The sequence below is a fragment of the Kogia breviceps genome, chromosome 15 (assembly GCF_026419965.1).
Source record: "Kogia breviceps isolate mKogBre1 chromosome 15, mKogBre1 haplotype 1, whole genome shotgun sequence".
In the NCBI taxonomy this organism is placed as follows: domain Eukaryota; kingdom Metazoa; phylum Chordata; class Mammalia; order Artiodactyla; family Physeteridae; genus Kogia; species Kogia breviceps.
The window spans coordinates 68009490-68033987 of NC_081324.1; the positions used below are offsets into that span (position 1 = coordinate 68009490).

The 24498-nt window shown below is 57.6% G+C and overlaps 1 protein-coding gene and 1 non-coding gene across 8 annotated transcripts in view; one reads left to right on the forward strand and one right to left on the reverse strand.

The window, feature by feature from the left end:
* The window catches only part of EMID1 (EMI domain containing 1), a 75736-nt gene that overhangs the window by 17552 nt on the left and 33686 nt on the right, over positions 1-24498 (reverse strand). For 3 of the 7 annotated variants that reach the window (XM_059040236.2, XM_059040235.2, XM_067015416.1), the window contains exons 1-13: positions 23770-23921; positions 16083-16196; positions 15511-15614; positions 7422-7505; positions 6111-6172; positions 4314-4434; positions 4024-4074; positions 3851-3940; positions 3097-3234; positions 1971-2060; positions 1778-1830; positions 1217-1279; positions 1070-1114 (exon numbers count right to left, since the gene is read on the reverse strand). In XM_059040236.2, coding sequence (XP_058896219.1) covers positions 1070-1114; positions 1217-1279; positions 1778-1830; positions 1971-2060; positions 3097-3234; positions 3851-3940; positions 4024-4074; positions 4314-4434; positions 6111-6172; positions 7422-7505; positions 15511-15614; positions 16083-16196; positions 23770-23870 — 1116 coding nt within the window. In that variant the 5' untranslated portion in view covers positions 23871-23921. Of the gene's footprint in view, positions 1-1069; positions 1115-1216; positions 1280-1777; positions 1831-1970; positions 2061-3096; positions 3235-3850; positions 3941-4023; positions 4075-4313; positions 4435-6110; positions 6173-7421; positions 7506-15510; positions 15615-16082; positions 16197-23769; positions 23923-24498 lie in introns of those variants that run through there. The other 4 variants (XM_067015415.1, XM_067015414.1, XM_067015413.1 and 1 more) reach the window with 3 other exon arrangements.
* Positions 18456-18562, forward strand: LOC131742968 (U6 spliceosomal RNA). The gene has a single exon (XR_009331625.1). It is a non-coding gene; the product is annotated as a U6 spliceosomal RNA (small nuclear RNA).

Below are 24498 nucleotides of genomic sequence, written 5' to 3' on the forward strand. Positions count from 1 at the left end.
AGACTCCATGCTCCCAATGCAGGGGGCCCGGGATCAATCCTTACTCAGGGAACTAGATCCCACATGCATGCTGCGACTAAGGAGACCACAAACTGCAACTAAGGAGCCCACGAGCTGCAACTAAGGAGCCTGCCTGCTGCAACTAAGACCCCGCACAACCAAATAAATAAATAAATGTAAATAGGGAATTCCCTGGTGGTCCAGTGGTTAGGACTCCGTGCTTTCACTGCCGAGGGGGCAGGTTCAATCCCTTGTTGGGGAGCTAAGATCCTGCAAGCTGGGCAGTGTGGCCAAAAAAAAAAAAAAAGTAAATGAACTCAATAGTTAGGCTGTTTAAAAAAAAAAGCAAGACTCAAATATGTGTTTTTTCTTTTTTTGGCTGCACCACGCAGAATGCAGGATCCCAGTTCCCTGACCAGGGCTCAAACCCATGTCGCCTGCATTGGCAGGTGGATTCTTAACCACTGCGCCACCAGGGAAGCCCAAGATGCACTTTTAATAGAAAGACAAACAGGTTGAAAGTAAAAGGATTGGAAAAGATATATCACGCAAACACCAAGCATAAGAAAGCTGGTGTGGCTATTTTAATATCAAACAAAATAGAATTCAAGACAAGAAGTATTACCAGAGAGAAAGATATTCATTTCATAAAGATAAAAGGACAAAGAAGACATTAAAATCTTGAATGTGTATGCACCTAATAACAAAGCTTCAAAATACATGAAGTAAAAACTGACCAAACTAGAGCGAGAAATAGACAAATCTACAGTCATAGTTGGAGAGATGGAGGAAGAGAGAAATACAAAGAGTCAGAGAGATGGAGACACGGAGGGAAGACAGAGAAAGAGAAACAGGTACAGAGACACAGAGCCAGAGCGAGGGAGATGGAGGCAGCCTGATCCTAAGAGGCTGATGGGACCCTGAGACAGGGGGTGAGAAAGGAGATGGAGCTTGCTCTGGACCAGACAGGGAGGGACAGGGGCTCTGGCCATAGGAGATGGAGCCATAGCAGGGGTCTGGGCCTGTGGGATCCTGGATGGGGTGCTGCAGGGTGGGCAGCATCACTTACCTGCTGCCCCATGGAGCCCTGGGGGCCAGGCTCCCCACGCAGTCCCTGTAGGAGGGAGGAGAAGAATGGAGTGCGCTGTCAGAGGGTCTAACCCAGGGTGCCCAGGACTCCCCAGAATCCTCCACCCAGGGCCACCTCAGTACTCACTCTCTCGCCCTTCTCTCCTGGGTGGCCGGAGATTCCTTTGGGTCCAGTGGGGCCTGAGGGTCCCTGAGCAACAAGACAGGGCCTCAGCCTTGTGCTGGGACAGGGTAGAGGGTGCAGGGACTTAGGGGGCAGAGGGGTAGGGAAGGGCACCCCAGCTTGGCCTGGGTCTCTGGGCCCTTCACCACACACCCAATGCCTGGCACACAATAGGAAGTTCATACAGCTCAGTGTTCAGAGCGATGGCCTTGGAGTCAGACAGTCCCTGCATTGATCTGGAAACTGCCATGTGTTGGCCACAGCCCTAGGGCAAGAATCTCCACCTTTAGGTGATAACAATACTTGCTTCTTGTTACATGGACTGAATAAGAAGATTTATGGAAAGTATTTTGCACATTAAGTGCTCCATAAATGCTTGAATGAATGAGTGAAAGGATGGATGAATGGATGATGAATGGATGGGTGGTTGAGTGGGTGGGTGGATAGGTGAGTGGATGGATGGCTTGGGTTGGGGGGGGGTGGATGGACGGACAGAAGAGTGGGAGTACTTGGAGAAATACTCACTATATGTCCAGGATTCCCAGGGATGCCCATGGGACCAGGAGGTCCAGGAGGACCTGGAATAAGACATGATGTCCTCAGGTCCGAAACAGTACAATGTCGGGAAGTCCACCATCAGCTCCCTCCTGATAGCCAGCCCTAGTCTCTCTGCCATCCCTCAACCCTGCCCCTTACCCTAGACCTGGACTCAACTTACCCATGGGTCCTGGGGGGCCTGGAGGCCCAGCTGGTCCCTGGGGCCAGTAGCTGCTGGTCTCAGTGAAGGTGTTGGACAGAAATGGGTCCCCTGGGGGAGGAAACATGAGTGAGCAGGGCTGGGCTGGGCGGGGCAGAGTGTGGCAGTCAGTTTTAACCTGTCACTTCTGCCAAGCCAGCTTTGACTGCCCTGTGGGACAGCCTGCAGCATGGCTGGGGCCACCAGGCACCCACTCCAAGGTTGGGGAGTCAGAAGACTGTTGGCCATGCAGGACCAGGAAGCAGGGAGACACTGCCAGAGTCTAGCCAGTGACATCCAGCAAGTGTCTACCCTGCTGAGCCTGTACTGTCACATGCCTAATGGGAATAATAATAAAAGTTACCATTTTTGACACTTACTTTCTGCCAAGCTTCTGTGCATGGGTGTCATACAGATAAGGAAACTGAGGCTCCGAGATGGAGAATGTTTTGTTGGGTTTTTTTTGGCAATGCCCCGCCACAGGTGGGATCTTGGTTTCCTGAGCAGGGATCGAACCCATGCCCCCTGAGTTGGAAGGGCAGAGTCTTAATCACTGAACCACCAGGGAAGTCCCTTGGAGAGAGAGAGTGAATGAATGGTGCCTGGTCACGCACCAAAGGTATGATGCAGATGGGGTTGAACCTGGCACTCCAAGCACTGACCCCTGGCAGCGTGCACGTCAGGCAGTCAGGCTTCAGGGAAGGTGAAGGATGCGCATCAGAGAGGGCAGGGACTCTCTGAGCACAGAGGCAGGGCTGTGGCCTTGGGAGTTCAGGGCTCACGTCCTGCTGCTAGGCCTTGAGCTTCCCAGTGCTCTGAGGGCTGGATCCCGGCCAGCTCCAAGGCTTGGTGGGAGGGCCTGATGCTGGTGGTTCACAGCACAGGCTCTGGAGGCCTCGTGGCTCTGAAGCCGGCCCCCCTGTGCCCTGGCTGTGTGATCTCCCCTCTCTGGCCCTCAGTTTTCTTCATCAGTGACAACAGCGCCCATTGGAGGATCAGGTGACTTATGGCCCAAGGGCAAGCCTGGTATACAGAAGGTGCCTGGCAGATGGTCATGCCAGCCTCACCCCACCACCACCTGGACCTGCTGTGACCCCAAGAGACTCACCATGCTGGGAGATCGGGGTGTAGGGTGGTCCAAGTGGGGCTGGGGGGCCAGGAGGCCCTGGGGGGCCTGGAGGTCCCCTCTCTCCAGGGGTGCCCACAGCTCCAGCCTGGCCAGGGCTCCCTGGGGGGCCCTGCGGACCTGCAATGGAACCAGGGGGTTTGGTGGGTGTGCAAGAGGCAGGGAGGCCCAGGGTGGCTGCAAGAGGGAGGGATGAGGCAGCCAGGGGCAGCAGGTACGAGATGGCTCCAGAGGCCACAGGCCAGACTCTCTGGCCATCTATGAGGGGGATGAACACAGTGCTCCCCTGGGGCTTCAGGACAGTGGACACTTGGCACACAGCAGGTGCCTAGCAGATGCTGATTTCCAGAATGTTCTCTCCTCTCTCTTCTAGGCTTTTGCACGAGCTGCTCCCTCTAGCGGTCCTCCCCTGGCGCTGCCTGGTGTGCACTTCTGGTCATTCTGAGGCCTCACCTGAGGTGTAGCTCCCACTGGGAAGCCCTCCCCATCCCCCACTCCATCCAGGCTGGGTCTGGGCTTCCTTCCTTAGGGCTCCCTTAGCTGCAACGTCCCGCATAAGAACCCTGGTCACATGGGGTGGGCGCTGCTATTTCTCCCCTGCCTAGGCCCACCCCCACTAGCCTCCATGGTCTGGGAGCTCCAGGAGGGCAGGGTCTGGTAAGGAAGGCCCCAGCCTGGGCTCACCTGAGCGGGGCTGGCCAGGGGAGCTGGAAGGGCCGGTGTTGTGGGCACTCACCTGGAGGGCCTCTCATCCCCATTGGGCCCCGGCTGCCAGGGTCTCCCTTGGGGCCAGAGGGCCCAGGAAGCCCCCGGGCACCAACTCGATCTGGGGGAGAAAGTTCATCAGCTCCGCAGCTCCGGCCTTGCGCTTGGCCTGCCCCCGGCCCTGCCCGGCCCACCAGCACCTACCATCTCGGGGTAGCAGAGGGGCCCTCACGTTTTCTCTGGTTCCTGGTAGCCCTAGGGTAGAGGGGCAGGCAGGGGTCAGTGGTGTCTAGAGTTCCTACCCCTGCTCCACCAGCTGCTGGGCCTCCCAGGACTCCAGTGCTCAGGGGCCCCTGAAGACCATCCCCTCAGGCCCAAGGGAAAACTAAGAAGACTGAGGCCCACAAGGGGGTCAAGGTGGGAGTCAGCAGCAGGGAGGGGGCTGGATCCAACTCATTGCCACACGGGAGCATGTTCCCCACTGACCCACTCACCTTGGAGGCCTCCATCCCCGGGGCTGCCCTGGGCAGCTGGGGAACCCCAGAGCTGGGCGAGGTCCTCGGGGGCAGCTGGGGTTGGGGGCACTGCCTGCTCGGTGACAGTCAGCACCGCCACCTATGGAGGAAGAGGACAATAGGGAGGGGGTGGGTACCAGGGTCTTGCCAGGGTCAGGCCAGCTCGGGGCCGTGGTGTTGGGGGGCAGGAGGCCACGTGGCTGGCGGAACCCAGCCTGGAGTGGAGACCCGGACTCACAGGGGCCCAGAACTTCATCAGAAGTGACTATGGTTTTCAAAATGCACAATTCATCACATTCATTGTAGAAAAGTCATCACACACCATCACAGTCACCCACTTTGAGTTCTGAGACTGTCCTCGTGTTTGCTGGGCCGTGTGGTTTTTTCCTATGCTTACCTGCAGGTTAATAAGTACATTTATATACATTTATATGCATACATAATATTAAACTTCTCTTGTTCCATTAAAGCACCACAGGCTGCAACGATTTTTGCTAAATTTGAAGGGAAATTTGGGAGGGTCTGGCATGAAACAGAGGTGCCGAGGTGTGTACAAAACCACTTTTGGATCCAGTGGAGGGGAGAGCCTGAAGGGTCAGTGGTGTCCCCTGAGCCACTTACTGAGGATTAAGAGAGGCCAGAATGCCCGCAGACCAGGAAGTGGGGGGCTGTGTAGACCTGCCCAGAGAGAAGCTGACCCGGAACTGAGACCCAGCCCCCAGATCTGAGCTGAGCTGGCCCTCGTGCCGGCTTCCCCTAGGAGGGAGCTTGGGGAGCAGGCTGGGGTTCCTGGGGTGCTCACACCTCATAACGGGGGTTTTAACCCATGCTGTTTAGAAGCTTGGTTTTTCCACTTGATAGATAGATCAGGGGCATCTTTTCGTGTTGGAAAATGGAGGCGTTGTTAATGGCTGTCCAGTATTCCACTGAGCCACACTTGCTCATTTCACAACCACCCCTTCTGTAGTTTGGTTTTCAAATTTCCCTCTTAATTAACACTGGGATGAACATCTTTGCAACTAATCTTCCTAAGATAAATTCCCAGAGGAGGGAATGGATATGCAGATTAATGTAAATGCCTCTATGTGTGTTTAGAAAACCTGGAAGAAAAGATGCTTAAGTGTTGGCAAGTGCTCTCTCTGGGGGCACAGGTGACAGAGGCCAATGGTTTTCTGGTAGGTTTTTCATGGTGCTGAGTTATTCATGTTTCTAAATTTAGAATGTCTCCCCCCCCACACCCCCCACCGTACGTGGGCCTCTCACTGTTGTGTCCTCTCCCGTTGGGGAGCACAGGCTCCGGACGCGCAGGCTCAGCGGCCATGGCTCATGGGCCCAGCCGCTACGCGGCATGTGGGATCTTCCCGGACCAGGGCACGAACCCGTGTCCCCTGCATCGGCAGGCGGACTCTCAACCACTGCGCCACCAGGGAAGCCCGAATGTCTTACTTTTTAGTGGTGAAAAACTTTTTATCTTGAGATAATTTGAGACATGTAATAGATGTTTTTGCTTTCTGGAACTGGGAAGATAGCATTATGGGTGGGTGGGATAAAGGATGAAGGTGACGGGGCAATGACGGGACCCAGCCAAGAGCTCTGGGGGGGTGTCTAGGAGTCTCTGGGTGGGATGGGGATAGGAGAACCTCATGGATCTCCTGGAAGGAGAGCAGGCCAGGCTGTCTGACTGTGAGCAGGCTTCCTGGGGTGGGCACTGGAAGGGAGGCTGAGAAAGCTGGATGGGAGAGTGATGCCTGCCTGGCCTGGAAGCTGTTCACCCACCTTGGCCTCTAGAACCTTCAGCCTCTCCGTCAGCTCCAACACTTTGCTGCAGTTGAGACAACCTGCAGGGAGGAAGCAGGCTGGGCCAGGGCTCCCAGGTTCCCCTTGGAGCCCCTCAGCCCCTGGGGGCAGGATGGAGGGAGGGGACAGATATCTGATGACCCCAACCCATGAGATAGCCCATCACAGGAAAGGAGCTAAAGAGTCACAGCCTGTCCAAGGTGAGCCATGCCCTGTGAGTGTCCTTCGGCTCCAGAGCCTCCAAGGGGACTGTTTGTCTCAGAGCAGGACCAGGGATCTGACTCCTCATCCAAAACGACTGCATCCCACATGGGCGGGGCTGGCCTCGGCTTGAAGCTTTGGGGACCGACACATTACAGTCCAGACTGGGATAGCCTTAGGTGCCACGCTCTGACCCTTCTTCCAGAACCACCGTCCAGCTCCCTGGCCTCCTCAATGATACCCCAACGTTATTCATAACAGTGCCGGGCAGCCGCCGAGCACGATACAAGCTCGCCTCTCTGGTCCTCACCATGATCCTGCGTGTTACGACAAGCGTCACCCCGTTCACACTTGGGAAGGCTGAGCTCAGAGCAAGGGTGGAGTGAGTGTGTAACAGGCAAAAACCCTGGGTTGAGGCCCAGCGCTGCCCCTTCTTGGCTGCGGGGCCCCAGGCAGGGTATGTCCCCTCTCTGACCCTCAGCCTCCTCCTCTTTAAAGTGGAGACAATGATGCCTTCCTGGGGTGAGGTTTACACAAGTTGATTATGGAAAGCTCCTGGCACAGCGCCCCGCATCCTGCAGACACTCAGAAAAAGTGTCTTTTCTATTAAAAAAAAAAAGGAAACTGGGGGTTTGGACCCCTGTCTGCAAGACTTTGGGGGTCCTGGGTCTCAGGTGCCTGGGCCCAGGTCAGACTCCCCTTGGGGGCCCTTCCTCCACCTTCCAGTTTTCTTTCCAGCCTGCGGTGGACAAGCTCAGGGTGCTATCCCTGACCCTCCACTGCTGGGCCCAGCTGGCTTTTCTTTTCTTTTTTTTTTTTTTTTTTTTTGCAGTACGCGGGCCTCTCCCGTTTTGGAGCACGGGCTCCGGACGCGCAGGCTCAGCGGCCATGGCTCACGGGCCCAGCCGCTCCACGGCATGTGGGATCTTCCCGGACCAGGGCACGAACCCGTGTCCCCTGCATCGGCAGGCAGACTCTCAACCACTGCGCCGCCAGGGAAGCCCCCAGCTGGCTTTTAGGACAGTCACCACCAGCCCCTCCAGCCTCCCCTAGCCCAGGGGGACCCCAAGCAGCTGCCTCAGGACCCACCTGACAGGGCTGTGGGACGAAGTGCCATCCGCCACATGGTGTTGCCCGACCAACTGGGCTCCACGAAGCCAGAGGAGCCTACAACTGAGGGACAGTGAGGGTGAGAGCCCTGCTGGCTGTGACATTTTGTTCTGTGCCCCTCCCCCCCCACCTGCCACTGCAGCCACAGAGGGATCCCTGCTCCCCTTAGTGCAAAGGGAGACAGGCCCAGAGAGGTGGGGCAGTTTACCTGGGTCACACAGCATGAACTGGGCTGAGCTGGGACAAGGCTATCAACCTGACGGGGCTGGGGAGAGGGGCTGGCAATAGGTGGGGGCCACGGGTGAGGCTGGGGGCTTCACCAACAACCCCAGCAAGCTGCATGCGTTAAGAGCTTAGAGTCAACAGATGCAAGGTCAGGTCCCAGCCCTGCTACTTGCTGACCTGTGTGACTTGTCCTTCCTGGACCTGCTGATTTTCCCATCTGTAAAATGGGATCACAAGGTCTCTACACCTCCAGGGCTGTTGTGAGGCCTGAGGATGGCCATGCATGCAAAGGGCTCACTGAGCACATACAGGGCCTGGAATGCAGTAGGTGCTCAATAAACACAGCAACATCACCATCCACCCTCTCCCTGCCCCACTTGGTAAGAAGACACCGAAGTGGATCTCTGGCTTTAAATGAAAACCAGAGGGAGGCTGGCTGCCTGGGAGGGCACGGGGGGCCTGTTCAAGGAGGCCACCCCTGCCGCCACCCGTGAGGAGCAGGACATCATGGCTGGTCTGGCTTTGGGAACCTGGTTCTCTCCATAGCTGGAGGGTTGGGTTGGCCAAGCCAGGAGCGGGGGGGTGCAGCTGGAGGGGCTCTGAAGCCAGCAGTGGCAACTGCCCCCCCCCAGCCCGGGCCTGCCTATTAAGGCCACAAAGTGTCGCCTGGGGGGAGACAAGACCCAAATAAGGCACGGGCCTGGCAGCTCAGAGCCAGGCTGTGGGTTGGTGCAGGGAGTGAGAGGCGCCGGGAATTCAAACCAGACGGGTCCCTCTGGCCAACCCCCAGAAGGGTGGTTGCCAGACCCTCTCCAGGTCCCACCATGGGGCCTTCGCTCAGGCTGGGCCCTCATCCCCAGCATGCCCTCCCTGGGGGCCTGCGACTTGCCCTCTCACAGGGGTAAATCTCACCTGGGATAGAGGAAGGGGGTTGGCAGCCCACGACTGGGGCAGGGGTTGGGGGCTCTGTGGGCAGAACAACAGCAGTGGGGGGTGGTAATGCCACCATGAGCCACGCCCGGTGCTAAGCCCAGCTCCATCCTACAAGGTAGGTAATAATAATAACAGCCAATGCTTGTGCAGCACTTATGCTGGGCCCGGCACATTCTAAGCACTTCTCATAAACAGTCTTAACTCACTGTCCTCACAAAGCCCTGTGAGTGGGTGCTAGTAACCCCTCTGCTTTACAGATGGGAAAACTGGGGCACAGAGTACCTTGGTATTACCACTCCTCTGCCCCCCCCACCCCATGCTCAGATAAATGGATGAGTGAATACGAATATCTCCCTTTGGGGGGAAACAAGGCAGAGAGGTAAAGAGACTGGTCACCCAGCTGAAGGCTGGAGCCTGGACTGGAACCCAGGTTAGTCCAACTCCAGGGCCTGTCTTCCTCTCTCCTGGGCTACCTGGCACTGCAAGTCCCCCAGGTTCCCCTGGGCAGAGGCAGGGAGGCCCGGAGCCCATCAAGAATGCTGGTTCCTGAGAAGAACGGCCTCGGTAAGCCCTCCTCATCCCCTTTGCTCCCAGGTGAAGATGTAAAAGGCCACTGGATGACTGCTTCCAGGAAGTCGACCAAAAGAAGAGGCTGTCCCTCCAACCCCATGGAAGTTTGGGTTTTCTCTGGGATGAAGTTGGGCAGAGCGTCCGCCCTGCCCATCCTCCCCACCACCCTGCTGTCGTCTTCCATTTTTTTCCATGGCACTTTCCACCCTCTAACATGTTATCTGCTTGCCAGTTCCCCGGTCTGATCTTCCGCCCTCCTTGGCTGGAACGTGAACTCCACCGGGCAGGGACCTCCTCCATCTCGCGAGTGGCTGGGGAAAGTGCCTGGCACGCAGTAGGGCCTCAGGGCTTCACTAAACCTCTTGTCGAGGAATGCATGAATCACTGGCTGAAAATGAATTTAAAGCAAGCAAACAAAATAAAAGGCAAAATAATGTGGACGGCAGACATGACTGTCTTGAAAATGAACATAAGGGTTCTAGTGTCACGCCATGGGGTCCCTGAGTTTTTAATCTGTGAACATGGTTGGAAATTCTTTTTCAATCCACTTGCTTTGGGACATTTCACTGGGAGCCAGAGAGAACTAGAAAAACTAATGAAAGCATGGTCTGACCAGCAGTGCAGACATAACTGGCTCAAAGAAATAGTGAGTTAAAATTAAAAAAAAAAAAGTTTAAATAACAAAAACTGTCAAAAAGACCAGAAAATATTGGCTCTGGATTCAAGATTCACAAAAAATGGCCCCCCAACCTCCCCCCAAATTCTAATAAATGGACAAAAATACTTTAAGGGATGAACCAGGTTGTAAATGGCCCTATACCACACAAAATTCCAGTACGTAAAAAGCCTAGGGCTGGGGGAGGTCTCCTGTAGGATAAAAATGTCACATCCCTCCCACTGGTGTTGAGCCAGGGCCCCTGGAGTGGGCCCCAGTGAGCTGAGAGCCCCCATCACCCCAGCCTGCTGGTCCAACCTGAAGGGCCCCTCCCCAGCCCCAACCTCGCCCTCCAAGGAGCTACCCGCTAGTCCCAGGACCACAAACCCTGGCTCCACTCTGGGACCCTGACTGTGGGCCACTTCCCACCATCTGGGAGGTCCCGGCCAGCCCTACACACACACACACACACACACACACACACACACACACACACACACACACACGCACGTACACACACACACACACACACGCACGTACACACACACACACACGCACACACACACACACGCACGCATGCACGCAGCCTCCTTATCCTCACAGCCACTGCTCCCATGTCACCTCCTCCAGAAAGCCTTCCTGGACAGACCAGGGAACCCACCAAAGCCCCCCACCAACAAGCTCTCATCACTCCATCTTGACCTCCACAAGGCCAGTGCCATCTGCAGTTTCTAGCCCTGTGCCCCCCCCTAAGCAGCTGCCCTCCCCTCTGCCCAGTGTCTCATGTTCCTTCTCAATAGATCCTCATGAGAACACTGAGGCCCAGAGAGGAGAGGCTACCTGTCCAAACAGCAGGACCAGGGAAAGAGAAGAGGGGAGCAGAGCATATGGTGTTTAAATCCCACCCTCAGCTGGGATGGGGGTGTGAGACGTTGGCGGTGTTCCTGGGCTCAAGTTCTGACTTTCTCTCCGAGGGGCTTATTCCTTCATAACCCTCCCCCCAGGTCTGCTGGGTCCAGTGACCACAGACCACATGAGTGCAGCCTCCCCTGCCCCAGCCCAGATCCCCTCCTGGGAATTTACTTTGCAAATATAAATATTTGCTACTGTTGGCCTGAGCCAGGGTTTGGGGTCAGGGCTGGGGCTGGGAGCTCCAAGAACTCTCTCTCCAGCAGCCCTCTGGGAAGCCCTGGTCTGCGTCTGTCCTGGTCCCTCTGCGGTAAAATGAGGTTCCCACTCATTTCCCGTGCACCCACTTAACGCCAGACCCGTTCCAGGAACCAGAGAGACAGGATTAGTGATGAAAGGGTGGGGATCCTCGGAGCCAGGCAGGAGCGCCAAGAAGGTTACAGGCAGAGAGGACAGCCACTGGCCAGGCTCTGGGGTGGGAGAGAAGGCCATAGTGGGCCCCGGGCAAAACGGAGGGAGGGCGAGGCTGGGGCACCTCACTGGGGCAGCTGGGAGGGCAGAGGGGGAGCCTCCCAGCTTGGGGTAGAGGATACACTGGTGGGAGTTGGAGGTGGGGGCCACTGAGCCTCCCAGACAGGAGTGGAGTAGATGGGTGGCAGATATGGGCAAATTCCAACAGCATTTAACCTGCAGGATTCTGAATCCGCAGAGTAAGGCACAGGCCTGGCACTGCACCTGACATTTGGTTAGAGCACAAGAGCCATGTATGGGAAGGGCCCAGCCCTGGACAGTGGAGAGGCGGACGGGCCCAGGAAGTGCTGGGCTGGAATCTCCGTCTGTTTTTAAACTTTTTTACTGTGTGACCCTGGGCAAACTTCTTCCCTTGCTGTTCCCCACTGCAGAAGACAAGGGCTGTAGGGGTCCACGGATGGGGAAGGGACAGGTGTGAGGGACAGATGGGGACAGTGAGGGGGAAAGTGGAGGCTTCCCGGCTCTGGGGGAGCCCATGGGGAGGGGAAGGTGAGGGAGCCCCCTCTCTTCTATCTATCTGGGAGGAGCTGGGGCTGAGGCTGGCTTCCATCAGTCCCAGCTGTCTGAACACGTGCCCCACGAAGTCCTTGGCCAGCGCTGCTGCAGAGGAAAGACCTCGGCTCTGGTCAGACTGAAGGGCTTTGAATCCAGCTGTGACCCAGAGCAAGGCACTCCTCTCTCCCAGCCTCAGTTTCCACAGTTGGACCTTCTGTACCGTGACACGATGGCACGATGCAGGTTGAGTACAAATCATGGTGCCCAGCACAGAGGACAGTGGCAGCTTTCCTCCCCCTTTATATCAGTGGCAGTCATAAAGTCTACATCATTATGACTGCAGGAGGGTCTGAAGCAGGGCGACATTGCAGACCTCAGGTCAGAGCCCTTGGGAGAATCCCAGCCATGATGCTTACTTGCTGTGTGACCTTGTGTGAGACCTATACCCTCTCTGAGCCTCACTTTCATCATCTGGACAATGGGGTTGTTGGGTGAGAGATCAGTCTGCGGGGAGCCCCTAGAGGCAGGGTGATCACTACAGCCCTACCCTCAGCAGAGCCCAACAGCCCAGGCCACTCAGGGGATCAGGACCAGCCCATGTGATGCATTCTGGCCTTGGCCATTCCTTGCCCATTGTTTCTGGTGGTAGCAGGCAGCCAGGTGAGAGCCTGGGCCAGTCTCCTCCCTGCCATCCAGCCCCAAGGCCTGGAGGCACTGACAGATGGAGGCTTGGTCAGGCTGGTCCCAGTACCAGCTCTCACATACTGAGTGACCCCAGGCCAACCCCCTCACCACTCTGAGCCTCAGTTTCTCCAATTGTAAAAAGGGGCCCATTCTAGCCCCTTCCTCATGGTTGTCAAGAACATCAAAGAAACCATCCTCACTCATTATCACGGAGTGAATACTCCCACTGTACAGATGGGAAAACCAGAACTAAAAGTCATGAAGTCTGCTGGCCTCACAAACGTCAAGTCCAAAGAGTAGAGGCCTGTTTGCTGAGCAGCTGACTGAGAAATATGGTCTCAGAGCTGGGAGGCAGGGCAGACTCCCCAGCACAGGGGGCCAAAGGGGAGAGGAAGACATTTATTAAGTAGCTATGTTGGAGGCATGTCTCCGGTCCTCATAATAAGGTGTGAGGCAGGCACTTCTCTGTCTGAGGTGACTTTCAGATAGAGATGGGGTTCAGAGAGGTGAAGTGACTTGCCCCAGGTCACACAGCAGAGCACAGCTGATCCAAGGCTGGATTCTGGAATGATAGGTGTTTCCTTTCCCTCTTCAGCTCACTTCACCCTGTTGCCCCTAGTGACGCGGCTATTTGACCTCAGGTCATGTCACAACACCGGACAGACCGCGAGCGCAGTCACCAGCCGGGAAAGCAGCTGGGGGAGCCCAGCCTGAAGCTGGCTATCATAGGAAGGGCAGGGCCCAGCGTGGGTCAGCAATGTCCTCATGCTTCCCCGTCCCCATTCCCAGGGCCCCAGCAGAGCAGTTTTCTAGAATATCCAGGCCTTGGCATCCCTTTACTCGGCTCCAACCTCATGGGTGTGGAGAGGCCCTTCCTGTCCCATTGGGCATCATGCCACTTGCTTCCCTCCATGGGCTGCAGCGCCACCTGCTTCATTTCACCCTTGCAACATCCCTGGGAGGCCAACTGTATGATCCTGCCCATTTCACAGGTGAGGACACTGAGGCCCGGGGCAGGAGAGCACAATGCAGCTTGGTGCCCTTTAGAAAAAGTGCCCCTCCCTCTGAGTGGGCACAAGACAAGTGCTGCCTGAACTGCAGCCTCCCCTACCCCCGGCCCGATACTCCTGCACAGCGCCTCGCACAGTGCATGGGGAGTACCCGGCCCAAGGCCACACAGCTGGTGTGTGGCAGAGCTGGCCCGTCCCCAGGCTGGAACCCCAAGGCCCTGCCGAGGGAGACATCAGGGTTGGCCCGGCCCCAGTCCTTGTCTCACACCCCCACCTCACCCCCGCGGCAGAGCCCCAGCCCTTGGCTTGGTCGTGGATGCACAGCCTACAGCTGCTGCACTCAAGGGCATGCGTGCTGCCGCCACCTGCTCCACGATGGCCCCATAGACCTGGGAAGGTTTGCCCTTGGGAGGGGAGCCAGGGACAGAGTGGCCTATCTATGGGCAGGCGCTCTGAACCCAGGGGGCCCCTGCACCCTGGGGATTCGCCCCCTCCTTACCACCAGCTCCTCTGTGGCCTCCTTGGCAACAGTCCCTCGTGGATGGCTCCCCTCCTGCCCCTGGGGCCCTTCTGCCTCCCCCTCTTCCTCCCAGCATGCAGGGAAGAGCGCTGTTCCTGGCCCCCTCCCTTCCCTCCCTGTCTGCCCCTCCCAGCCTCCCACATCTGCCTTGGTGAGAGTCTCACCCAGTCTCCTTCCCTGCCATCCAGCCCCAAGGCCTGGAGGCACTGACACATGGACGCTTGGTCAGGCTGGTCCCAGTCCCAGCTCTCACATACTGCGTGGCCGCAGGTCAACCCCCTCACCTCTCTGAGCCTCAGTTTCTCCATCTGTAAAAAGGGCTGCCTCTCTGTACCGGACCCCTGCTGGACGTCGGGCAGCTCCCCCCTCCTTCTGGCCGCCCTGCTCCTCCCCCGCTGTGTTGGGGGCTCTCCCACCCCACATGGAAACCACCAGGCTCCCTCCCTGCCCCACTCCATGGGGAGTCTGTCCCCACCCCGTGTGACTTCACCTCTCTGGGCCTCCACTGCCCCATCTGTGAATTGGGGCTACTGTGGGGTCCCAGGGAGGTGAAGTGTGTAAATCTCTCAAGAAACACCTATGAATGGCGCTATAAGCATCACCTTCCCTTGATTCGGAGGCTGTGTTTCACACATCGGTGTTTCTGGAATCAGGATGCATCTTTCGACTGATAGTCACATTAATGTGCTACTTGGGGGCCCCGAATGCCTCTTTCTATTGAGGGGCCTATGGGCCTGGTTCTCAGGCTGGCTATAGGCCAGTCCATCCTCTTTCTGGACATTCTTCGGAGCACACTGGGTTCAGCCAGGCAGTGAGAGTGGATGCAGCCTGGACCCCTCAGCAGAGGTAGGCGCCCTCGAGGAGACGAGATGGCGCCGCCGGTAGCTGTGTGGCCAGGGGAGGGGTGGGCTGCCTCCTCTGCGCGCCTGCTGGGTGCTTGGCCCCAAACCACCGAGCTGCACGCAGAGAAGGTAGGGGGTGAGAGGGGGGCCTTTGCCCGGGACACACTCCACACACAGGGTGCCCAGCTGAGTCCTCCCATCCCCGAGGGCCTGGGGGAGGCCAGGCAGACCTGGGTTCGAATCCTGCTGCTTAGGAGCTGTGTGCCCATCTCACACCCTTGTGTGCCCATCACACAGCCTTGTTTTCCTCACCTGCACACTGGGTGTAGCCATCTCAACCTTGCTGACCCACTGCACTAAGTGGTGCTTTGCTTCCCTGCACCATTACCACCTCCCATGGAAATGTCCCCAACTTTGGAGGAAAGGCTTGCGATGTGTGACCTAAGACGTGAGCTACCCAGCATGTATGAAATTCCTCCAGGCGTCCTGACAGTGCCCCAAGAGGCAGGTGGTCAACACCCATGGGACAGCAGACACCCACTGTGGCCGAGCTGCGTCTGGCCAGCAGCTCTGTGAAGTAGCCCCAGTAAGTGTGGCGCTGCGCCCTTGAGCACCTACCGACTCAGCGACGGTTTATAGCTCCCTCCCACACACCTGAGGGGAGGCACCTGGCCTGTGCCTGGGGCAGTCCTACCTTCCTCACAGCTCGACCCCGAGCGCCCAGGGCAGCACCTCCACTCGCGGGCTGTCACCGTCTTGTACATCACCTTGTATGTGGGTCTCACCACGGTTCTGTAGCTGAAAGAGCATCCAGGTGGCCCGGTTCAGATGGGCCTTCCGCCACCCCTCCCACCATCCATGGGGACAAGCCCAGAGCCTCCAGGGTCCTCTGCCACCTCCAGGTCCCTCTGGAGCCTCCTTCCTCATGCATTCTGGGCCTCAGCCCTTCCATTCCCTCCCCAGCCCCCAGCCAGGGGGATCTAGAAACCAACTGGACAGGAAGCCTCTGCGAGCTGGGCTAGACTTGTCCCCAGTGGTGAACGCTCACTGAGCTAAGGCGTCCAGGTGAATGCTAGAATCCCTCCCCCCAGGAAGGCCCAAGAGCCAAGGGGAGGCGCTGGGAATGGGCAATGGTCCCTTTGTCTGCCCACCCTTGGGGTCCCAGGCATCTCCTGCACTGGGTCCCAGCCCCAGCACCAGCTCTTCGACCAGGCCATGCCCACAGCGGGAACGCCAGCAGCTCCTGCTCCACACAGTCTCGCTCACCTGTTCCCAGGGCAGCTCATGGGCCAGGGGCAATTCTGCAGCACGCGCTGCAGGTAGGTGCCATTCTGCACGTGGCACGAGATGGTGCGGGTCACCACGTATGAGCACCAGTTCCTGAAACAGACCAGCAGAGAGGAAGCTCAGGTGCCACGCGCAGTCCATGTTCTCTCTGGGAGCCCCGAGTCTCCAGGCAGGGAGACCCCTAAGCTCTCCGAGTTCTTTGGGCCCTGGTGGGAGTCTCTGAGCTGAAGTGGCTGAGCAGTGAATTCCAGAACCCTGGTGGGGACAGCTGTGCTGGGTGCTCTTGGAGGTCTTGGAGAATGAGCTGCAGGGGGCCAGACGGGAGCAGGGCATCTTCACTGGGGCTCTTCCTCCTCAGCATCTCCTTTCCAACACTGACCTGTCCAGGCCACCACTGCCTCCCACCTCCCACCTGCACAAGGGCAGTGAGTGAGTGTCTTTCCCCTCACTCTCTCCCCAGAGGGAGGGTCAGACAATGGAAACCTGGCGGTGTCCCTTGCCTAGCCCTACCCTCAGCCCTGCAAGTCTCCTGCTCCCACTCCTGCTGTGGATCCCTCACCTCCAGGCCTTTGCTCATGCTGGACTTGATGCCTGGAGCACCCTTCTCCCAATTCTCTTCCTGACACCTCCTACCTTCGAAGCCCCACTGTGCTGTCACCTCTTCCCTTGTCCTCTTCCACCTCCACCCCAATCTGAGTAGAAGTGATGGTTCCCTTCCTGGGATCCTAAGCGCTCTGTATCCCTGTCATGCTGAATTAAGCTGGTGATTCATGTCTGCCCCCTCTCTCCCTGAGGCATGTGAGAAAGAAGCTCTGTCTCACTTATCCTCAGGTCCCCTCTGTGTGACAGCTGGGATGCACAATCAATATCCCAAGCATGGAGGACTGACTTTTTCAACGAATAATCATCTTGCACTGCACATACTGAGCACCTACTGTATGCTAAAGGTATTTACATCATCTTCCCACAGTGAACCAGGAACGCCCCCCCATTTAACAGAGGGGTAAACTGAGGCTCAGGGAGGGGAAGACAATTGTTCATGTTAAAGAGCTGGTGCATGGTGGATCTGGATTTGAACCCAGAAATGTGGACGGCTCAGCCTGGCCCCCACATCCATCCCAGAGGCCCCGTCAGCTCCTGTCTCCTCCCCACCTCCTGAGCCACGGTCTGTGGCTCTGTGAAGGCCTCAGCCTGGGAACCTGCTGACCCTGGGCTCCAGGCCACAAAGGGAAGTCTGGTGGGGTGGGGGCTCAAGCTGAGAAGGGTCACCTGAAACGGTCACTCCTTTCCCAGCACCAGCAAAAAAACGCAGGCCAGTGACCCCGTGCACGGCTGAGGACCGGTGAGCACCTGGAATGTCCCAGCCATCACGGAGGTGCCTGCCACCTCGGAAACCCAGCCCTGCAGCTGCGGCCCCACTCCCACCCAGCCCACCTGAAGGAGAAAGTCTTTGGCGGGGACCAGTTGACAAACTCGCTATGGGACTCTGCCGAAGTCCCTTCACCATTCTGTGTTACGCCGAAATCAGTCCAGGAGGAGGAAACACCCTGGCCAACCGCACGGAGGTGGGAAAGCCAGAGAAGGGTGGCTCTGATCAGCCCAGTGATGGGGCAGGAGCTCAAAAGAGCCCTCGGCCAGGGAACCCACAGCAGAGGTGCCAGGTGCTTGTTACAGCACTGTCAGGAATGGCGCAAAACTGGAACAGCCTAAGTGGGACCCCTAGACACAGAGAACCAGGTGCTGTGACAGAGTCTGAGGTCTCCATGTGCCTGGTTAAGGGGGAAAAAGTATGTGTGGACCAAGAGAATGACATTTCTATTAATGCATGAAAAGCAGAGAAAGCCAAAAGACTGTAAATGTGTGTACATATAAAGCTATGTGTGTATGATTATTTTTTAAATTTTATTTGGCCATGCTATGAGGCTTGTGGGACCTTAGTTCCCCAACCAGGGATTGAACCCCGGCCCTTGGCAGTGAAAGCACGGAGTCCTAACCGCTGGACGCCAGGGAATTCCCTATGTGTGTATTAAGTGAAGAAAAATCACATGCCTAGATGAGTTCCATCCACTCAGTCCCCTGTGCTCACAGCAGCCTCCGTTTACCATGCCAGGAGCTGTGCCCAGGGCCTTCCACACACCTAATTATAAGTGCCATTTTACAGATGGGAAGACTGAGGCTCTGGGGTCTGGGATGTGCCCTGGGCACCCACGATGAGCAACACAGTCACGGTTGGAACTCAGCTTCTTCTAACCCCAGGGCTTGTGCTCTTAACCACAGGCTGGAAATGTTTCTCCTAATGAGCAAGTGGGGATTTTTTAAGTTTAAAAAGATGCATTTCAAAAAGGCCCCCCAGTGCTCACTTCGGCAGCACATATACTAAAATTGGAACGATACAGAGAAGATTAGCATGGCCCCTGCGCAAGGATGACACGCAAATTTGTGAAGCATTCCATATTTTTTAAAAAATGGTTCTGAAGAGCCTAGGGGCAGGACAGGAATAAAGACGCAGATGTAGAGAATGGACTTGAGGACACGGGGAGTGGGAGGTAAGCTGGGACGAAGTGAGAGAGTGGCATGGCCATATATACACTACCAAATGTAAAACAGCTAGTGGGAAGCAGCCGCATAGCACAGGGAGATGAGCTCCGTGTTTTGTGACCACCTAGAGGGGTGGGATAGGGAGGGTAGGAGGGAGACGCAACAGGGAGGGGATATGGGGATATATGTATATATATAGCTGATTCACTTTGTTATAAAGCAGAAACTAACACACCACTGTAAGCAATTATACTCCAATAAAGATGTTAAAAAAAAAAAAGGCCCCTCCACCCATGAGAGCCTCTGGGTCCCCAGAGCTGTGGTTTAAAACCCACTGGGATCTTGTTTGGGGGGGACATAAGCCCCTTTGGAGACTGATGTGAGTTGTCGCTCCTCCCCCCCAAAATGCGTAAAACTTGGGGTACAAGTTCAGGGGGACTCAGGGGCTCCCTGAGCCTGTGTGATGTCCCCCAGGCTAGCCCAGGGGCTCTGTGAGTGGAGGAAGAAGGGAGGGAGGGAGCAACCCGGGCAGAGGACAGCCAGAACATGGGACACAGGGGGAGGGCCCTGGGCACGGACTGAAGACTCCATGCCAGTGTACAGATTCACACACATGCATGCACATCAATATGCACACACACACGCAGACATGAAAGCACACAGACACACACATATACAACTTCCAGACACACGTGTCCATGTGCACACATAGACCCACATAAGCGTGTGCGCACGCACACACTACAACACACAATCAGACCAAGGTCAATCTGGCAGGACACATAACCACAGAAATGACTGTCCAACTTGCACTCGGGCCCACACCTGCAGACACAGGGCCGTGCACCCTCACGCACATGTGTGCACACACACCCCATGCCCAGCCGGCCCCTGGACTGGACGGGGGGAGGCGGGCCTGTGACTGCCCACAATTGCCCTAGCAATTCTTTTGACCACGGGGGAGCTAGAGAAAACAATTCTTTTCTTCTTCCTCCTTACTTAAAGTCTCCGCCATGTGAGCTGCCTGGTTCCCTGGTTTATTTCCCACCAGCCGGAGTTTGCTTGAATCCCCTGCTTAGGAGACACGGAGCTGATGGCCGGCTAGCAGACATTTTAGACAGGAGGGGACACTCTGGCCAGGTGGGGTTCAAGGTCAGCCCCTCGTGCCCTCCACCTGGGGGGTCACCAATAATTACACGCTGCCCCTCCCTGGCCTTAAAGACCCAGACCCACTGCTGCCAGGATAAGCCCGAGCTCCTCCACAGGGTCCTAGCCTGGCTCTGCCACCCACGCATCCCTCCGTCCACTTTCCAGGAGCGCTGCTGGCCTGAAGTCCACGGCCCACCATGCTGCCCGTCACCCTGCAAGCCCTGACCGCTGGGTCCTGCACACTTGGGCTGCTGCCCTTCCTCCTTCCTGCCCTCCCTCCCATGCGCGTCTTCTCCCCACCTCAGATCTTTGCGTAGGAGATTCCCTTTGCCTGGAAAGCCCTCTCCCTGCTCCAGCAAACTCCTATTCATCCTCTGGGTCTCAGTCCTGAGGCTCTGGGCACAGTTGGGCACCTGCAGGGGCCCCCCTCAGCCACTCACAGCAGCCCTGAGCTTTTTCCTCCCCCTATGGTACTGGGGGAGGGTGCTGGTGGGGACCAAGCCAGTATGGGGCTCAGCCCGGGGGCGCTCAGGGAGGTTTGCTGAATGACTGAATGACTGAGAACAGACAGTGGCCCTGGGCAGAGGAGCCAGGACCCAGGTTCCCAGAGATGGGCGCAGTCGTTGGAGGCCCCGACCCCATCCTGCTGTCCTTGGGAGCTTCTTTTCTGGGGCGTGGTTAGTGATAAGCCGCCCAGGAACCCGATAAGGCTGGGTTACCTCCTGTGGGATGGGACAATGGCAGGGGCTGGGAGGAGGCAGCACCCCTCTCCTGGGCCTGCCACTTCTGCCCACTCAGCACCTCCTGGGCCTCCAGAGGCTGCCGGGAGGAGAGAAAACAGGCCAGACCAGCTCGGCCTGGCATTGGCCGCCCCCACAAGGGCCCCCCCCCAATCTGCCCTCCACCCCCTGCCACGAGGAGCTCAGGGGACTTTGTCTCCACAGGGCCCAGGGCTGTGATCCGGAACAGTGATAGGGGCTAATTGCAGGAGGCAGCCAAGCGGGCTGGGGGCCAAGGGCCGCTATGAAAAGGAGAGGAGAGAAAGAAGACCCACAGCGTGGGGGTGGGGTGAACAGAGCCAGAACCCGACACCAGAGGCGAACCCCACACACTAGCTCTGCTGCTTCTTAAGTTGGTGACCTTGGACGAGGTCCTGACCCACTTGGGGCCTCATTTTGTCCATCTGCAAATGGGGACAGCAGACACTCCTCCTGCAAGGGAGGTTTCACGCAAAGCCCTTAGCGCAGCACTGACGGCTTTTGGTAGTTCTTGTTCCTGGACCATGACATAGGGCCCACACCAGGCGGCTGTGGTCCAGGGGCTTCCCTGAGGGACACCAGCACTGTACCTTCCGCACAAGGTCCTCCCCTTGACTTTGGGATAGGGATTGTCAGGCTCTGCATTTTACCAAGTGGAAACTGAGGCCCCAAGAGAAGTCACCTACCCAGGTCACCCCTGTGGGTAAAGAGCTGGGATCTGAGCTCCCAAGGGAGGGGGTGGGGAAGAAAATTCTCCACTCTCCTTGATTCCTGGATTTGCCCAAAGGAAGCCAGTACTGCAGGGGAAGAAGCCTGGACCAGGACACCGGTGACGGCTTCAACTCTAGAGCCACAGCGTTGAGACACTGAGATGGGTCATTAAAGGCTGGAAGGGCCCTCAGAGGGGCAGGAAGCACCCACAGCAGGGACTGGGCGGGCAGAAAGGGGCAAGGGCAAGACAAGGCAGCTGTGCACAGTCCCAGACACCCTGGTTCCGGGGGTCTCAAAGTCTTGCCACATTCTTGGGCCTGGGGGCAGCCCCTTGGATGCCTTCCCGGGCCTCCCCCTCCCCAGGCACAAAGCCTCTTTTCTCCCTCTGGTCTCTCGGCTGCCAAGGGGTGCCTGGGGCACCGGGATAGGGGTGGAGGAAGGGCTGATGGGGAGCAACATCCCCATCCCATCTCCAATGATGCTGGGACAGGGCCACAAGGGGGAGGTCCTGGCAGCCAAGAACCACAGATTCCTCTGGCTAGGGGTCCCTCCCCTCACTTAATGTTGGTCATAGCAGGAACCACTGTACATCAGGCCCTGCACTGGTTCCTCCCGTGGGGGACTGTCCTCAGAACAGGCCTGTGTGCAGGGGATGATGGGAGGGAAGAGGGGAACTGAGACCTGGGGCCCTGAAGAGACCTGCCTGAAGTCACACATTGAGTGGGTGACAGAGCCAGGAATAAAACCCTGCTCTATCTGAGACCAGAGCCCCTAATTCCTAACCACGACCTGCAGAGCTTTCTCAGCTCCCCAAGCTGACAAAAGCTCGCCCTCCTCCAGGAGAGCTGCTGGGGTGAAAAGTACACTGGATCTGGAAACTGACTGATTTAGATTGAGGTGCCTTTTCCTCTCTAGGCCTTGGTTTTCTTACCTGTAAAATGGGAGCGACAGCATTGCCTACAGAGCTTTTGTGATGCTCAGGCCACTGTGAGCCTTCTATGACCAGATGGGGTGACAGTCCCCAGTGACCACCAGGTACCTGCCCACAGACACCATCCTGCTCCCACATAGCAAGTCCTGGGGGGCCAAGGAGCCCAGGCTGGGAGGCAATGGACTGGCTGAAGGGCAGTCCAGGCCTTATGCCTTCTCAACCATCATCCTGAGCTTGACACTGGGGGCCCTGGGGGTTCACATCCTTGTCCTAGGCAGGTCATGTCCCCTCTCTGAGCCTCACCTTCCTCCTCTATGAAATGAGGACCATAAAAATGTGTGCCTCCCATGGCAGTCGGGAAGATTCTGGAGGGGATAGGTACAGGTGAAATGCCAGCCCAGGTCAGCATGCATGGTGGTGGCTGTGACATCGGCCAGCCATCAGTCCCTGTCTCAAGACAACTGCTCCTCTGGCCTCTGATGCCACGGCCACCTCTGCCCTCCAGCCCTGCCCATGTCACCTGCTCTTGCTAGCCCAGCGGGGGCACGCTGGCCCCTGACCACTGGGAAAAGGGAATTTCTGAAAAGAATTAAAGAATTGAGCCCGTAGGGGGTGGGGGCCGGGCAGGCCTTTGAATGGGATGAAAAGGCCTGGAGAGGCCTGGCTACTCCGTATTGTCTGCCTCAGACAACAGTGGCGGCTGGCCCTCGAAAGGGGACCCCAGCAGGGGCAGGGGCAGGGGCTACAGCCAGGATAGGGGACTGGGTAGGTTCAAACAGTGTCACCAAGGCCAGAAAGACACAGATTTGAATCCCAGTTCTTCTATTAATGGTCAATAAGCCTAGAAGACTATGTTAATTCTCTGTGGCCTCAATTTGCTCATCTGCTAAATGGGGACAAGTGTTCCTGACCTCATTCAATCCTTGAACACTGCACATAAGGAGCCCCCTCACTGGTACTGGGAGATGCTCCATAAACACCACCAGATAGAATGCTCCCTGCTCCTGAGAGAGCAGCAGGAAGACAGAGCACTTGCTCCTAGCGCAGTCCAAAATGCCAGGTCCCTGGGGGCCGACACTGACCCTCGGTCTGTGAAACTCCACCCCAGTCTTCTTCCTTTGAGGGAAATAAATAGCTGGGATACTAAAAAAAAGCCAGGAGCAGAGTAAAGTGGGGAGGGTCCCCCAAGTGTCAGCTAGAGGGTGTCCTGGGCTTCTCCTATGTGCAGGAAGGGGGCTCTAGGGAGAGGGTGGGGGAAGTCTTGGTGGTTTCCTCCCAAGGAGGAAACCACCCCCTGGGGCTCTGGAGGTGAAGTGGTGGGGGGTGGAGAAGGCTGTCAGGAGACTGCCGACTCCGTATACTTTAAGTAGGGGACCCCCGCAGGGCCTGGAGCTTCTGCCAGATAGCGGGGAGGCCCAGGGTTCCTGCCCCAACCCGGGCTGGCAATGAGGTGGGGAACCGGGTCCCTTTCCCAATCCCGGGCTTGCACGGAGTTTGGGGGGGGGGGTACCTGGAGTCCCTGTCCAACCCCGGGCTGGCAGGGCACAGAGGTGGTACGGGGGGTGGGGACAGCCCTTACCTGCGTGCAGAGAACGGGGCTCCCCCAACGCTCCACGCGGCGCTGCCTCCCGGGAGCAGGAGCCCGAAGCAAAGCAGCGCCCAGGCCCGCGGGCCGCCCATGTTGCGCCCGGCGCCCTCCGCGCGCGGCCCCTCGCCGTCGCCCCCAGCCTGGCGTCCCCGCCCGCGCAGCCAGCCGCCCAGGACGCGCGGATCCCGGTTCCCAGCGCAGCGGCGGGAGGGCGGGCGGGAGGCGGGCGCGGGGCGGGGGCGCGCGTTCCCGGCCTCGCCCGGCCCCTCCGCGCGGCCCCCCGCCCCTTGCGCCGCCGCTGCCAACCCGGAAGGAGCCCCGGGGGGCCGGGCGCCCCCGCCAGGAAGGCCACCGGGTGCCCACCTGAGCCTGGCGCCCTGCGCCGCGTGGCCCTTTTGGGGGCGCGGTGCCAGTTTCGAGGTGCCCTCCCACGTGTTGCAAAGTTGGGGAGCTGAGGCCGGGCCACGGTCTCAGACGCAGCCAGGACCCAAACCCAACAAGCCTGGGCTAATGATGCGGGGGCCTCATCCCCTCTCGACACTTTTGAGGGTTCCAGTTCCCGAGCCACGAGGAATGGTCCTTCCGTGAAACAAAGGCTTCCTGAGCAGTGAGCGCCACTGTGTGCAGGGCACCTCACCTCCGCTTCACATCCTCTTTCGGTTTAATCTTCAAACCACTCTGGGTGAGGTGGGCACAATTATCCCCATTTTAGAGAGAGAA